The 17,827-nt window shown below is 41.0% G+C and overlaps 1 protein-coding gene across 3 annotated transcripts in view; it reads right to left on the reverse strand.

The window, feature by feature from the left end:
• pcxb (pyruvate carboxylase b) overlaps nucleotides 1-17,827 on the reverse strand; it is a 381,625-nt gene that overhangs the window by 48,041 nt on the left and 315,757 nt on the right. For all 3 annotated transcript variants that reach the window (XM_088016052.1, XM_088016053.1, XM_088016054.1), the window contains exons 15-17: nucleotides 17,287-17,508; nucleotides 6,111-6,267; nucleotides 2,373-2,613 (exon numbers count right to left, since the gene is read on the reverse strand). In XM_088016052.1, the coding sequence (XP_087872178.1) occupies nucleotides 2,373-2,613; nucleotides 6,111-6,267; nucleotides 17,287-17,508 (620 nt within the window). The remainder of the gene's footprint in view (nucleotides 1-2,372; nucleotides 2,614-6,110; nucleotides 6,268-17,286; nucleotides 17,509-17,827) is intronic.

Below are 17,827 nucleotides of genomic sequence, written 5' to 3' on the forward strand. Positions count from 1 at the left end.
TACCAGGAATTAGGAAACTCCAAAAATTAGCTGAAGCAGCTTCATTAACAAACCCAAACTGTCCAAGCGTCTGAAGGAGCAGCTTGTTCTTAACTGCTCCAATTTCAACACACAGCAACTTGTTGGGGAAAAATCAAGACTGTCCTGTTTCCTACGAGTTTATAATAGCTTCACGGTCACAAGGGAAATTAATTTCTGTCAACTTTAACATGAGCTGCGCAGTGAGGCTGATATTTTCACCTGCTTGCATTCCTCAACGTTTTCACCGATGCCTGTGAAAACTGTGTGTGATGCAGGAGGACGAACCCCGACTCGTCACAGCTGTTCACGCTGTTCTCACGTTAACGATTAGTGACATTTTCCACATTTTAACCTCCATTTATGAATCCAGAGCTACCAGTTAAACCAGCTGTTTCATGCGGCTCTCGCAGCTGCGTGGGAGTTACTGCTTTAAAACAATCGCTCAAGCTTGAGTAAGAAATTAAGTATTTGTTGGCACCATTTGTTTATTATTTTCGATAACAGGCTCAAACACGAGAGCTTTTTCACCTGGAAGGAGCTGGAAAGTTTCAGGCATGTTAAGTACTCAAGCTAACAATTTATTACTGTAAAGTCTGAATTTTAAACCACGATAACTTAAGATCGATGTTCTCTCAGCGATCAAGTTTGGGAAAATCTTCAGCAGAATTAATGACTAAACTCTGTTAGCTCCCCAGATCATGACGCCTCCAGCGCCGTGCTTCACAGCAGGCGTCATATCCAAACACTTGGAACCAAACACGGAGAAGCAGCATTCAGTTTTTATGCTCCAGAAAACTGCAAAACTGCTGAAACACTGAATTCCTTTAAATCATGACTAAAAAAATCAATCCCTTAAGAGTTCATAGTAAAAACTCATTTTAGTCTTTTTCCAACTTCTCATTGTTTTCTTCCATCTTGCCATGTTTTATGTTTTCATCATATAAAGCACCTCGAACTGCCCTGTTGCTCATATCTTCAGCTTTTATTCGAGTCAAACTTCACCAGTTGTTAGTTGTCATGAACTTTAACCTTTATCATCCTGACCCAGGCCTATAGAAACTCAGATGAAGAGCTTTGGTTGCTCTGTGTCCGCTCCTGGGAAACCTGCCAGCCGTCTTAAACATTTCTCACTTTAATAGTCTTTATTATTTTATAACAACAGGGTCCAAAGCGGTTGGAAATGACCTCACAACCCCCAGATTGATGCTCCTCCATCGTGTCGCTACAACGCAGTTTTTTTTATTAGAATAATGTTGGATTATTATGTGAATAAAATCATAGTATACGTCAAATAAAATTTAATTATGAGACATTTTTGTTTGAGCTGCATCTTTAAAGTGATGTTCAAAACAGCAGGCAGAAAAAAATTAAATTCACATAAAAAAATACAAAAATGTATGAAAAAATTAGAAAAAAAAAGCTTAGTGTTATCAAGACTTGCGTCTACGTGGTTTGCATAACTTTTTCAAATTTCTGCTACTTTCTGATTGATTTTATTTTGATGGAATTGTGCATATTAATGAATGATTTAACTCATTTCCATCCATTGTTTTGTAAAACCAAACAAAATATAAACATTCATACAATTTCTTACATAAAAATAAGAAATGGAATTAATATTCTAATACTCGTTAAATTATTAACTATTTCCTCGTTTGTAAAACCAAACCAAAATATAACTTCACAAGACTGTTTTATTGTGTAATTCTCATTAAATTACTCCTTTACCCTCACATATTACTATTTTGTTGTTGTAATTTAAGAAAATAAACTTTTTTTCATAATATTACTCATTTGTTCTTGCAATTAAAATGAATTCACAGTTTTGCCCTAATATGTGACACATCTGTATGTTTTAGGCAACAAACTGCTAAAAATCCTGCTTTTTTAGTTCGTCATCCTTACTGATTATTAATAAAATGTATTTAAGCAGCTAGGTCCCCTCCTACATCCTAGTCAAAGTAACAAAGGTATACTTTATGTTTCTCATGATAGCAACTTCCTCGACTTATCCCTTTGCGTTTCAATGACAGTTACTATAGCAGCTGCTTCCTTTTAGCAGTTCTTATGCTTCTCTTTGAAGAAAAAACAGTTTATTTATAAACTGAAGTAAGAAGCAAAGTGAGAATCCATTTCTGCTCCCACTTAGTGTAAACCGAAACCAGAGTTTTGTTGCTTGGACTCCTCAGATGACGCGTCCTGCTACCTCGTCCTTTATGCCTGCTTGTTTTTCTGTGGGCTGACTGACTCACTGGAAGGTTCTGCTTCTGTGGACTGGGTTTGGAAACCCTTAGTGGGCTGTTAAACGGCTGGCGGCGCCACACCTGGACGTCCCGCCTTCGTCTCCTCACCTTGATGGAGAGGATGTGAGTCCCGGCTTTGACCAGCTCGTCGGCCAGCTTCACGTAGTAGTCCAGGGAGTATTTCTGCCTCATCGGGTCGGAGACGTCGCCCGTGTAGGAGATGGCGGCCTCCACCACGCCGCCGGCCGACCCGGCCGCCTCCATGCCCAGCAGCATGTTGGGCAGGTAGTTGAGGGAGTCGAAGACGCGGAAGATGTCCATGCCGTTCTCCTTGGCGACCTCGCAGAACCTGGAGGAGCAATGCATTCACAGTAAACACGTGTCTAACGAGCTGCCGGCGTGCAGAACTGAGCCCCAGATGCTAATCCCTTCCCGTATACTTGCTCATAAACGCCGCCACACCTGAGTAAATAAACTATTCTCACTATTTTCATGAGCGGAGAGCTTAAGCAGCCTGCAGGAGCCGGCAATAACTGGAGACAAATGTACAGCGGAGTCATTATCCCAGCTGCTCCTGGTAAATCCCTCATTACTGCCTTTGCCCCAGTATCTTAATCAGGTTTTTCAAAACCGCGATGAGCGCCGGCTGCGGACGTGTTGCTCTGAATGCAATATTTACCCACACACCGGGAGCTTTTGTTTCGGCCAATAAACCGGAGTGTGGCCGCGTGTTTGTTTATTTGTGCCACGAGACGATTACCAGTCCAACATGTGTGCGAGTCCAGCGTTAACACGACGTGCTCTGTGTTGGGGGTTTATTTGGGAACAAATCGAAACCGCTGCTCTGACTAACGCCTCATATTTGGGTCATTTAAAAAATAAAAAAGGAGAAGAAGAAGGTTGAGCTTCATAATATGATTCAACAATCTTGTTGGCAGGAAATCGACCCTCCAGGCGGTTTGGAAACAACTTCCTGAAAACAGTACAGGAAGTCACAATACAACCAAAAGATTCAAGGGATTTTATTTGGATTTTGTGCGATAATACAAGGTAATGAATATCTATGGTGCTTTCTTTTTTTAAGTATTTTCTAAAACTAAAAATCTGAAAAGTTTAGCCTACATTTTTCTTCAACCCCCTGAGAAAATGTCCAGAGAAGTCACTTAATTAGTAAACACAGCCCATCTGTTAATTAGGTTTAGAGTTAAGCTCCAAACCTAAAAACATGGAGGTGCTTTGTGTTTTATTCTTCACATTCCTGCCAGTCCACAAACAAATCCAACGGATTAAAAACAGAGACACGCCGAGTTATTCAATTATTCTTAATCTGTCGCATAAAATCCCAACAAAACACCTTGAAGTGAGAACAAAAGTGGCTGTAGCACTTCTGCTGCACGTTAAACGCAGCATTCCTGTGCGTAAAACACACTTTAAACTGAATCAAATGAAATCATCCGTTGATTTGATTTAGCTAATGAAGATTGTTGGGGTTACTTGGTGGCGAGCCGTTTCGGGCCAGGCGGCGGCAGAGAGTAGCCGAGGATGGAGAGGGGAGCCGAGCGAACGGATCAAAGCCATTAATCACAATGATGTGCAAATTTTCAACAGCACTCCCCCTCTGGGACGCGGCACGAAGGGAGGGGGAGACAAAGAGGACGAGGTGCGTAATGGGGCGAGATGAATGAAAGCTGCAAAAAAAAACCAGAGGGAGGCATCAGGGGAAATAAATAACAACTATAAGGTTAGCGGGTCGGGAACGGCGGAAAACAAGGAGGAGGGAGGAGGTCTGCGTGATTCAGCAGGAAGGCTGGAGGAGGAGGGGACAGCGGCATTACTCATAAAGTAGCCACTACCAATTTACATCAAGCCATGGGATTCACATGCTTGAAGATGGAGGTGTGTGAGTGAGGCAGCTTGTGAATCCACTTGGAAAAGAGGTGGAGGTGCGAGCGAGCGTGTCGGCCCGGGAGTATTTATGTCCTAAAGTGCATCGCTGGCATGCAGCTGCATGAGTGATGTGCAAGTCAGCGAGCGTGACAAGAGGAAACGGGAACGCATCAAACAAACTGACCTGATTAAACACGTTGGAGCCTATAGAGATATATTTAGAACAACAACGGCTTTCATGTCGAGTTTATATTTAAAGATGCCGCCCTGAGAGAGACGAACATCCGTAAACTTCAAGAAGTCGAGCTCAAACCGAACGCCCACACGCGGAGGAGAGGTTAGAGGCGCTGCACGCAGCCAGGGAATGGATATTCTGTTGCATTCGTCGATTCAGACTCATGAATAACCGTCAAAGTCTCTTCGGTTTGAGAAGCGAGCAATAACTTCACTCACATGACCTTTATAGTGAGGACAAGACCTTCAATTCTTTATAGCATTTAATAAATAAGAAATCTCAGTTCAGCTCTACTCAAATGTGAAGGAATAATGTTTGTAGAAGAGCTTTTCTAACTCCTAACAAGTCACTCAATTACATAAAAAAGTAACTGCATGAAAAAGGCAGTAGAATAATGTATGGAGCTGCTTGTTACCTGGGCATTTTGCACAGAAAAAACCCAGCAGGAGGACATTTCAATACAACCAGACAATAATACAGAACTCAGCAGCTGGCTTTTGGAAACTCATATTCAATTTGATGTTTTGTAAAAAATTCGATCATCGTTTCAGGCAAAAGAAATGCTGAAATAGGAAACTGATGGAGCTGCTCTGATGTATATGCTGCTTAATGCCGAGAGCTACATGCAGCAGAGAAAACGGAAATAAAACTGTGTGCAAGCAGGTCTGGCCACAAGTTTACATACATTCATCATGGCTTGGCTTTCAATGATCTGAGCCAACAAAACTTTAAAGTTTGACTTGCACTGGATTTTCTCTAATCCACAAAAGTTATGACAGTTCAAATATTCACAGGTACATCTAAAAAAAATTTAGATTGTAACAAAAAAAGAAGAAAAAGAAAGTAAAACTCAGATGTTTATCTACAGAGGGTTGAGAATATATATGCAAAATTGCTTTAAAAGTTGCATTAAAATTCCATTAAAAGTGTCATTATTTACCAAATGACACATCATGACAACAGTCAAACAGGAGGAGGGTCTTATTGCTGTCAATCAATGTCATGTACTCGCTGCTCAATGTGCTGATTGTGGAGAAACAGCTTAATGTTACAGGAAAACCATTTATCATAGTTATAGCCATTGGTGGCTATGCTAACTAGCTTTAGCATTCACAACAGACTGCTAGTTGCAGCGTAGCAGAGAGCAAGAAGGGAAAGAGGGGAGACGAGCAGCGACACGCAGATCGACGGCACTAAGCCTCTTCTCCTGGCTCTGGGTGGTTGTTTCTAGTTGGCACTGGCAGAAGGCAAAGAAGTGAAGGGTGCACCGATTTATCGGTGCCAATTTTCTTAATTATGGGAGATCTGTGATCGGGCGATTTTTACATATGGAGCCAATCTCATCTACCACCAAAACAGGTCTAAAAATCAGCCACTGTTCTGCTCCTCCATGAGAGGTTTGACTCAGACCGGCCCACCAGGTCATGTCCGCACGTTGCCAACATGCGGAGCAACATTTCAGACAAAGACATTTGGTATAGGCCAAAATTGGAATCAGCGGGTTAGGCTTTTTAAAAGACCGGTAATCGGTCAGAAAACTGCAATCAGTCCAACAGATCATCTCACAAAATACACAAAAAACATTTTTATACATGTTACACACTGCAACTTTAAAGGGTTAAACCACTTTTAAAAATCCTAAATTTCTTTGCTTGTCAATTAATATCGACATTAACTGGACAAGGCAAATGTAATAAAATTCAGGGTTGTCAGGAGCGACTCACTTGTAGACGGCGTTGTCGGGGTAGTTGGTGTAGCCCACAGCGTTGGCCCCCCTCAGCAGCATCTGGAACGGGACGTTTGGGATCAAAGCTCTCAGCTCCTGGAGCCTCTTCCACGGACATTCGGACAAGAATCGCATGGCCACGTCAAAGGTTGCTCCTGCACACACACACACGCACACGCACACACGCACACACACAGAGGAAACATGGTTAGGCTTTCATCTCCATCCTCATCTGTCATCCTGACTTTGATGTCGATTACACAATCAAAGAGATACTTCAAACTTATCTCAGGCGCCGCAAACACCCAGAAATACACAACGATAATGGATGATTGTATAAAATATGATTATGGTTCTTTTCAAAGGAATTTTTAAAATCCAAGAAATGTTGCAGTGAATGAGACGAGGAGAGAAGAAGAAGAAAAAAACCCAAAGCAATCTCTCATTTTCCTTTCTGTGGGAGCAGATAAGGAATTCCTATACCCGTTTATCATATCAGCCGGAAATATTGAAGCCTCCAGCGGTATTCTGCTGATCCAACACTGTCATCATTAAATTTCATTTTCTGGGCACTCATGCGTAAGAACAGAGAGAAAATACTGAGCACAACTGCTGCTCTTATGAGCGCTGCAGGAATAAAGCCTCCTCACACAATTTACACCCCCTCCTAATTTAAATTTCAGCCTACGTCAGCATCTCCAAAAGCCCTGGATCGGAGCGGAAATCACTGAGCAGTCTTGATGTCAGACATATTGGTATTACCGTTTCGCTGCACGTGAGATATCCCAACATGAGGCAAAGAGGGGGATTCATGCGCGGCGGCAGACTCTACCCTTATGATTTGATAAAGTGAATGAAGACTGACAGCCGGTCCCACAGGCAGGAAACATGAAGCACAGCCTGATTCCTTTTGGACAGGCAGGAAGCCGCCGCTCTGCTGTGAACGTGGGCCACAATAAACCAGATGGAAACAAGTGCAATATGCCCATAACGGCTAAGGAAGCAGAGAGGCATTCAACAAGAAAAACAACCTATTTTGGGAAGCTCCGTATGCCAGATGAAGAGTTCCAGGAATACAAGATAAGGGCTTGTAACTTCCACCATTAGGAAATGATGTTGACACAAATACAAAACATGAAAGCAACGTCATAATTTACGACGATGTGTTTTATATCCCTCTTTATATCTGAAGAGGGTTTATATTTGAAGCAAAAGGGAATCTGGACTGAGCAAATCTTATGGTCTGTTCACACCAAACGCGTTTTGAGCTCCAGGCGAGGTGGTTTACGCTGCGTCGAGGAGCGGTTCGCCCTCTAGCGCTGCATGATTTGAAGCGTTTGGAACGTTTGTCAAGCACGTCCGACGTGTCCAACCCTTAAGTTAAGCTGAACTTTTGCCGCTCAACTAGGAGAAATCCAAAAGAGAAATCCTACAAAAGCTAAAATCTAATGCCGCTCCATTTTGTTCACATCTTTAGAGGTTTTTGCGTTGTTTCCTTCAGTGCTTCTTGCTGCAGCGCCGCCTCAGGTGAGGAGGGGAACATGTTTGTTTGACGGTGTGAAGGCAAACTGCACCAGCTGAAATTTGGTCCCCAGTTAAACCGAGTCTTCTGGACTATCAGATGGGAAAACACCCAGAGATTCAGAGAACTGGGAGTTGATACTTAGTACAAATAGGAGAAATAATGCAGGTCAGAACAGGAGCATAACCGTCTGCTTCAGAGAATATTTCTCCTGAATCACATTTGAGATCAAGACCCATTTTTCTTTTGTGGCCACTAATGATCCATAAAATCAGCATATAGCATTTCTCCTCCTTTTATGTTGTGCTCCATTTCTCCACTCCTCACCTCAAACATGGCCAGGAATATGATTGTGGGCTACAGTTTTGAGCATACCCAACATAAACGAATGTAGAAATCTTTAAATATGTCTTTTAAAGTATGCATAGTTTCTATTTTGAAGAAAAATGAACTGGCAAGACAAACACGCATTCCTGAGCTCTTAAACTTTCTTTAGCCAATAAAGGTTAAAACTGACTCATCCAGAAGTCAACCCACTGAGTTACATAAGGCACATCAAAGCATTTATCTCCCTTTTTACTCAAACTGCAATTACACATGCTAATAAATGTGATACTTTCACAGCTGGGTCAATTTTTATGTCATCTCAGATTGTCCCTTTGTTGCTCTGGATTAATCGAGCCGCCGTTTCTCTTCAAGCTCAAACCGTTTCTGCATTACAAAGCACAAACTGAAACAGTACGCTCTTCCTGTACGTCGTCCCAAAAACGTGTGCAGCTCAAACAGAAGGAGCCGTATAGATGCATTGTGTGACCCAGTTCATTTTAATGTATCTTCCACACAGCAGCGAGGAACGCTATATCGGGAAGGGACTTAATCCTCAAAGGGCTTTCACAGGCTTAATCTCTTCAATGATTCATTCTGCCTCTAAGCAGCTGCAACATGTGAAGGCAATATTCCCTCTCCAAGACCACAACAGTGTTAAAAACAAAACATCGTCGCACGGGGAGACGGCGTTCAATATTCAAAAATTCACTGGTCCCTGGAGCGATCCGCTCTGGACACCAGTGAGGCCAGTAGAGACCAGAGACGTCCAGTTTCTCTGATCGCTCTCTGATCACTGCGCTGTTTTCGCATCAGGATCCATTCCTCCTGTGGCCGTTCACTGATTTACGAGGGTCTGTTTAGAGGTTCTGCTACGAGCCGTCACTGTGGGGCTGGAGAGGAGCCTTTCACTGCACCGCAGTCTAATTAGTGTTTAACAAACTCAATGAGGTGATAATGTTTCCTGACAACTGCTGAATATTAGATCTTAAGGTTTTAAAAGGGAGAATTCATTTCATCAGGTAAAACGAGGAAGAAACCAAACGCTTGGATTGTTTTCCTGTAGCTGAACAGAAAACAACCTTCAAAAACAGATAAAAACAGCCAGCGCTTGTTAGAGAGGAAGCTTTAAGCCAGCAAGGCAAATCCTGGTGTCTTTACCTAAAAATTAACTTCCAATTTGAAGCAAAAAGTGTCTCACGAGAAATTAAAGCGACTGAGTGCGAAGTGGGGAGGAACGTCTTATGAGAACAGAACAAAATGATGTGCAAACCGAAAGAGACAGAAAACATGATGTGAAAATAGATAAAAACATAAATATTATGACTAGAAAGTGCCTTTAAGTCACTTAATGACTTTGCAGGGTTGCAGATTTAGTCGAATCAAACTTATCCAGCTGTTTGACTTTACATCCAAACGCTCCGGTTCTACCAAATGTTTATTAAAGGTCGGTCTTTTTATATTTAACCAGGAACTTAATTATTTTGAAGGTTGTGTTTTATTCCCACAGGTGATTGCACCGTTTTGGGGATACAGGATGACTGAACGGTGAAGCATCAGTTGTCTACACTCACCTTCTTTACCTGCATGTCAGCCGATCATTAGAAGCATTTTAAAGCCTTCAGTCAGCGAGTCGGGGTTAAGACGACCTGCTGAAATTCAATCGGAGCATCACGCAGGGGATGAGAGTGGATTTTAGAGCATTTGATCGTCCAGAAACTGGTGATCTACTGGGATCTGCAGGTTTACAATGTGATGAAAATTCCTTGTTTATGTCAAAGCTGTTCTGAGAGGATTAAAAGTAGCTCAGTTGCCTGCTTGATGCATCCAGAGTGAGCAGAAATAACATGAAGGCGCAACGTGGGCTGCGTTCACACAGCAGGTCAGTTGGGCTCAAATCCAACTTCTTTTTTATCATGTCTGACTTTTTCATGGTCCAATTCCAATCCTTTCACTTCCTCTAAAAAGAAATCCAATTAGTGCCAATTCCATATAAGATGCTAAATGGGATAAATAATAGTTTTCTGCAGTCTGAACGGTCATGTCACGTTTTATTTGACCTGAGAAATGCAACATAATTCTCGACCAGAAGCAGAAAATCCAGACAAAACTAATGTGGACACTTTACGATTTTACCAGAAATGTCCAATATAAATTATTACATACAAATATAATACAGGGCATTTTTAGAAAACTACAGGCTTGCCATGGTGTGATGATACAGTATAACGTTACTTTCTCAGACGTTTTTATTCCACTCTGCTTCAGCTTGAAAGCAGCCGAGTTCGTCCCAGTAAAGGCTTCCAGTGAAAAACGTTTTGAAAAATGGTTTTGACTCTATAATCGTCTCAGTTTCAAACATGAACCTGGTTTTGTAAAAAAAAATAAAAGTTTGACAATGTGAACACAATTCAAGAAAATATTAACGTTCCGTGTTGAAGCAATTTAATTTTTCTTTCAAATATGTTTTGAACAGGGAGAAAAGCCTGGAATTAATCAGTTTTTTACACTTACTGAGACTTAAATACTTGGATAATTGTTAACTTTTGAAAAACACAGAGCTCCTTTTTAAACAGTAACTTATCAGGCCATTTACATCTTTAAGAAAAATAAAGCAGGCATTTAGATGATTTAAATCAGAAAATTAGGTTTGAGAGTTTGTTTGAAGATCTATAACTCCGCTTTTAAAACACAAAATTAAACCAGGAAGAGAAACGCTCCCAAACGACCAAAATAAAATGTTGCAGAAAGATTTAGCATGGATGGCTTTGTGTAAAAGCTAGAGTAGCTTTTGACTCATTTCTCAAGAGGCCTCGCCTCATTCCTCTTACATTTTCTGTAGCTCAGGAAAACAAATGAATCTGATGCACCGAGGCTCGTAACATCAGCCCTTTGCTGTCATGTCGGAGATGTTTACCGTTCTCCAACGCTCGTCTCGTATCTGGATTCAGCGAAGCTCTTCTGCCGTCATATAAGTGGATGTACATTTTTCTGACTTCCTCGCACAGACGAAAGTCCGTTCACACTTCAAGAGATTTCACTGACAAAAGATTTCAAAGCCAGCGCAGTTCAGACACGAGCGCCGTCTGAAAGAGGCCGACACAAAGTGAGATGTATTTACCGTTCACTCGGATGCAGGAACTCGCTAGATTAATGTGCGGTGTGTGATCCCAGCCTTTACCGCTGCAGTTGCTCTCATTAACGCTGCGCCGTCTGCTAATTATTGGGTGGAATCCTTCAAGGCCTGGGCGCAATGAGGTTGTGTTTCCATGGATTTTATTGGTGTTTTAGCACATCCCATTAATACTTGATCTGGTTAAAAGATCAAAAAACTCGAGGCTGAAGGTTCGTGACACTGTCGGGCTGCTGCAGATGTGGGTAGGAAGGACCAGAAAACCAATTAAGAGCAACAGATCAGGGAGACGGTCCCAGTTTTTACTAAAGGAAACCGAAGAGTGAGATTTTACTGTCAAAGGAGAAAATTTCTCTACCGTTTGTAGGGAAAGTTCACTTTGAGGGAAGTAGTTTGCAAACTTTTTATCACAAGAGAACTGCAGGTGAGGCTGGATGATCTCAGGAAAACATGTAGTCGTGTTAATATTGGTATTTTCTCGACTGTTTTCTCTCCTTTCCATCCACATCTACATTTTCTGTGAGCTTCTGCATCTCGCCCATTAAAAACATACATCTCTTGTGGGCAGTTTGAGACCATTAAGCTGCCAAATACACCACTAGCATGCAGAGTGTTGGTGCACGAAACTTGAAATATAACAAACATTGCAGCCAATGGGAGCTCTAAAAGGAAAATAATTTTTTTTTTTTTAAGATTTTCATTTTTTAAGTCTCACCAAACTAGTTATCTGACAAGGGATAGACTAAAACATTTGAAATGTTAGTTGAGCAGAAACCTCATCGGCTCAGATTTAGAAAATGAGTCTTAAAAAAACTTTCATTCCTGTGGAGCTGTGAAATTTCAGACATTGATATTGTAGTTGTAGCTACAATTTGATATAATTTGTGCAGTTTTTGTGCCAAAGTTTCAAAGAACCTCCAAAATGTTGGAAATGAAAACATTTGGTTGTGTTTTATCCCAAAAAAACCCAAAAACAAAGAGAAAAAAAAAAGACAGATCTTGAAGCGCGTTTGTTTTCAAGATCTAGTCAGATTGTGTTTAACATTTACTCTGAATTAATTTGAGGAGGTGTGAATGCGCAAACAAACTGGTTCGTTTGGGAAGGTGTGAATGCGCAAACAAACTCTGGTTCGTTTGAGGAGGTGTGAATGCGCAAACAAACTCTGGTTCGTTTGGGGAGGTGTGAATGCGCAAACAAACTCTGGTTCGTTTGAGGAGGTGTGAATGCGCAAACAAACTCTGGTTCGTTTGAGGAGGTGTGAATGCGCAAACAAACTCTGGTCTGTTTGAGGAGGTGTGAATGCGCAAACAAACTCTGGTCTGTTTGAGGAGGTGTGAATGCGCAAACAAACTCTGGTCTGTTTGAGGAGGTGTGAATGCGCAAACAAACTCTGGTTCGTTTGAGGAGGTGTGAATGCGCAAACAAACTCTGGTCTGTTTGAGGAGGTGTGAATGCGCAAACAAACTCTGGTTCGTTTGAGGAGGTGTGAATGCGCAAACAAACTCTGGTTCGTTTGAGGAGGTGTGAATGCGCAAACAAACTGGTCTGTTTGAGGAGGTGTGAATGCGCAAACAAACTCTGGTTCGTTTGAGGAGGTGTGAATGCGCAAACAAACTCTGGTTCGTTTGAGGAAGTGTGAATGTGCAAACAAACTCTGGTTCGTTTGAGGAGGTGTGAATGCGCAAACAAACTCTGGTTCGTTTGAGGAGGTGTGAATGCGCAAACAAACTCTGGTTCGTTTGAGGAAGTGTGAATGTGCAAACAAACTCTGGTTCGTTTGAGAAGGTGTGAATGCGCAAAAAAACTCTGGTTCGTTTGAGGAAGTGTGAATGCGCAAACAAACTCTGGTTCGTTTGAGGAGGGGTGAATGCGCAAACAAACTCTGGTTCGTTTGAGGAGGTGTGAATGTGCAAACAAACTCTGGTTCGTTTGAGGAGGTGTGAATGCACAAACAAACTCCGTTTCGTTTGAGAAGGTGTGAATGCGCAAACAAACTCTGGTTCGTTTGGGAAGGTGTGAATGCGCAAACGAACTCTGATGCAAACCAAAAAAGCGAACACTGGCCCACCTAAAAACCTATGTCACGATTCTGTTAAAGTGAACTCTAGTGCCGTTTGAATGCATATTTGAATGCCAAATGGACTCTAAAAGCCAGAAGTGGACTATAGCACAGGGCATTCTGGGTAAATACAATTAAAACAAACGTTTGAGTCAAGAAGTAACGGGAGAAATGGCTTGTAGTCTTTTACCACCTACAAAAGAGAAATCCTACAACCAGTGAAATCTGATGCCATTCAATTTTTGTTTATTTGGTGAAGACGGGAGTTGTGCTCATGTCTTCTTCAGTGGTTCTTGATGAAGCGCCACCACAGGCGAGGAGGGGAACAGGTTGCTCAGTGGGTTTGGTTTATTTAACTCACTGCAGTGTGAATATAAACCGCACCAGATGAAAATCTAACAAATGTTGCAATTTTGGTCCCCAATCAAACCAAATCTACCAGACTGAGGTGTGAAAACTACCTTTTACACGTTATATGCCCTAAAATGATAGATTGACGTTATATGTTGCTGAGAAGACGATGTTCTGGGTTTCCGCTCCTCTAAGCGTTTCTACTGCTGCTGAATGTCTGATAAGCAGAAGACAATGAAGAGACTGCTTCAGGAGTAATTCACATCACTGAACACTTTCAGTACGATGGGATAAGAAGAGCTGCACCACTCTAAGTGAAAGTTGTCAAAGTAATATCCATCTGGTATTGAAATTCAGTTTTTCAGCAGCAGTAAAAGCCTAAAGTGAGGCTGGTGGAAAAAAAATCCAATCCAAATATTAAAAAAATCTACAAGGTTTACTCATCTCCAGTGACTTCATGTTTGAATCACAACGAAGGCTGAGATAAAAACATTAGAGAGGGTAAAAAAACCTGCTAAACGGCTGTTATCAGTGAAATAAACCCGCTGACTGTGCTGCGGTCAGAGGGAGATTTAGCGCTGCCCTTAAACGGCTCAGCGATCGCTCCAGCCTGCTGAGCTTAAACCCAGAGACAAAGCACATCCAGGATCCTCCCAGTCAGGTTGTGTTACACCTTGATTCAAAATAATGGGAATCTACATCTTACTGCGGTCTCTGATGCAAGATGAGGAAGACTGTAAAAGGTGTTCATCCACCTTAATCAAAGCAATCCCACCGTTCAGGACTGGTTTGCTAAATGTAATGAGATGCACAACAGTGAGGCTCTCCTGATGCATATTCAGCTATTTTCCACTGATGTTAACAGTCTCAGCACTCACTCAAACATTTGTTTTATTCTGACTGCTTTTCCAAAGCTAAAGTGAATTAAAATCATCCTTTTTAGGTGAGTCTTGTAAGAAAATTGATGAATTTAAGTCAAATTTAACTCCAAAAATATGATTATGTCTTTAATATCCTAGTTACTGCAGTGAAACTGCCTTCTGACATAGTCAGGGACGTCAAACTCATTTTCATTTTGGGTAAAATAAAGGGCCGGTTGAGCCAGAATGTATTGATAAAACCTGCTCACAAACTGTTAATATATTAAACAATTCTTAAAGTTCAATAATATTGAACTTCTTTTCAGTCCAGAGGTTTACAATTATTTTGTGATCTTTTGCAATAAAAATAAAAATATTTGTGGTACTAATTTGGAGATATTTGCGCTTATTTATGTTGGTAAATGCTATTTTTTTATTACTCTCTGTACAGATCATGGACTATAATTAAGACTGACGCAGCTGTCTAGTATAAGTAAGAAAGTTTTTGAGAAAAATCTGCAATAAACTCCCAACTATGCACAAAAAGCAGTGTGTGGATTTGTGGATTTTTAGAGAATTTCCACCATAATTCTCAAGAAACTGGAGGGACTGGTTGATGTAATTTGGCAGTAAACGGATAAAAACTGCACTGATTTGACCAATAAAATAATATTTAAGCACACTGTTAGTCTAGAATATAGAGGGCCACATAAAAAGCTACGGCGGGCCAGATTTGGCCCACGGGCCTCGAGTTTGACACATGTGCTCTAAGTGGTGCTTTATGATCTGCTGCCAAAAGCAAAATTAAATCACAAGCATTTTAAGATCTTTTGTTTTTTCCAACATTGAGTCAAGCACTGAAATAAAAAGCCAAACCAACAAAGGTTGTTGCTTTGCTCTCATTTCCCTTAAAGCCTTAGAAACAATAAAAGAGAAATTCCTCTGAGTTTTTTACTGCACATTAAATGTTTCAATCTGGAAACTTGTCCCAAGTGTTCGTGGGTTCAAACCGGAGAAACTGCCCTTTTTTTGTCCAAACCTGCTCAAAGCAACCCACATTCATGTTATAAAGAAAGGCGCTCAAACCTGATGCACACGTTTTCTTTCTGTCCAATTTCAGAGTAATTGCATCTTCTGCTCAGACATGATTGGATTGTTCATGCCTTGTGAAGTTTCATTGACAAGTGAATTTCTGCGATGACTAAAGGCAGGGGAAAGGTATAATCATTTTCTTTGTGGAAACTCACTGAAAAGACTTTTCTGTGTGTTGGGTTGAAAGAATAAAACTAAAGAAGCTTTTCAATGACGAGAGTTTCACAGTTTTGTGTAAAATAACAGAGCTGCACTTAAATCAGTGAAACCTGGAACAGATCCATTGTTTTCCTAATTTTCTGAAATGTTTTTCTTACTTCCTGTTTCAATTTTACTTTACTAGAAAAATAATCTGAACAGACTCGGTAGGTTGCAGCTCAGATTAACCGACCAGAGGCCAAAACTGGTCGATTTTTGGTTCCAAAAGGGGATCGTCATTTCACAAACTGAAAATTGTATTTTTATGATCATTAAGTGCATAAAAAGGAACAACTTCGATGTTTTCGAGCTGTAAGTATGTAGCTTGATGCAGTCTGACTCGAGTAAAGCAATAAAAGCTCCAGTTTAGAAATTGGCTCCAAACTATAACAAAAACAAAGAGCTGCAGTTCTTCTGCAGCCGCTTTTACATCGCTTTTATGTCCCAAAGCGATGTAAAAGTCGCTTTGGGACCATGCTTAGTCCCATGCATGGTCAATGCAATGAATATAATAATGATAATTAAAGTTTATTTTAATCATACTTTAACAACAATTGTGATCATTAGTTCTTTTATATTTGAGCAACTCGTGTTTAGGGATGTGATTTTGATGCAAAATATTCATTTTCTGTTGGATTTAAAGCAGCTTCTTCTCTAAAAATGATTGTTTCCTTTCATAAACATATTTTTGCAATACAAAAATATTTGTATTTGGTAAAAAAAACAAAACGACTATGAGCAGAAATGGGATTTTGGAAGTTTTCCAGTCTGCCTTTAAACGTCTACTTGGTGCTGAATCAGCAACGCTTGAAGGTTTTTAACGATGTTAGCGATTGATTCTGGATACTTTTAGGCCTAATGGCATCATTAGATGCTGTTGACCAAGCCGTTATTTTATCCCGTTGGAGGACTAATGGTGGAGCATTTTGTTCAAACCTGCAGTAGTTTGTGAGTTCATACAGAAAACTGTTTTTATTGATTTTGTTACATTTCTTTATTAATGTAATGTTTGATCTGCTTAGTACTGTATATTGCTCTGTTTAAATTGCTTTTCAGAAAAATTGTTTTTTGTCTTTGAGAAATCTCCATGGCAACCACTCAGCTGCTCAAAATGCCTGGGTGGACCAAGAGCCACCTTTGAAATGCAGCTCCATGTTTCTAAGCTTCGGCCTCACAGAAACTTAGTGACTCCCCCACTCCACTCCTTCAGACTAGCCAGCAGCAATTAGCAAACACCTGATCGAACTGTGCATCTGCTGAGCTCATTCTGCAGGTAAAAACGATGTTAATACAGGAGAGAAGTTGTGATGACTTCCTGAAGGCAAGGCTTCAGAAAGCGCAGGAGTTTTTAAAGAGAGAAACTCCCAATTTAAAGAAGATAAACTACAAAGTCAAAACACTTAAATCAAATTTGATATATGCAGCATTTTTAGAACAACCGAAGGTAACGTAGTTAATTGTGCTATGAAATGATTCTTTGTGGCTGGAAAACACAAGATGTGTTTGAAAAATAAAACGCATTTTGATCCTTACATTTGCAATAACCTGATGTAACAAGAAGTTTTCACAAAGGAGTTTAAATGTTGCAGCAGTAAGTTTGACGTCCACATGTGCATGTAGCAGAAGCGACTCACCTCCCCAGTTCTCCAGGCTGAACAGGTTGCTGAAGTTGTGGCTGACGAACGGGGAGATCTTCTTGAGGTCGTGAGTGCGAACCCTCGTCGCCAGGAGCGACTGGTGGGCGTCCCTGAACGTGGTGTCCATTAGCAGCAGACCCTGGTGAGCCCGCACCGCCTTGGCGAATCCCTCGGGGCCGTCGCGCAGCAGGACGTCGCGGAAACCCACAGGCGGGTCGCCTGAGAGGGAAACGGAACGAAACGAGGGAAGGACCGAGGTGAACGAGGCAGGAAACAGAAAGAACGATCCGTTTACAAACGGGCACTGTTAAATAATTTAATGATACACCGAGTGAAATATCTAACAACCTACATAAAGACTAGTGGGAGTGATTTTATAAATCCCACATGTAAAATCAGAATAAAACACTCAGATTTATTTGAACTGTCTGTGCATATTTAGTTTTAGAGTATCAAGCTGATGATGACAAAGTAATGGAGGATAATTATGATTCCAACTGTTTCACCTTAAAAATAAACCAACATTGCTACGTTTTTT

Source organism: Poecilia mexicana, unplaced genomic scaffold (assembly GCF_051168715.1).
Source record: "Poecilia mexicana isolate PSO_F unplaced genomic scaffold, ASM5116871v1 scaffold_18, whole genome shotgun sequence".
NCBI classification, from domain to species: domain Eukaryota; kingdom Metazoa; phylum Chordata; class Actinopteri; order Cyprinodontiformes; family Poeciliidae; genus Poecilia; species Poecilia mexicana.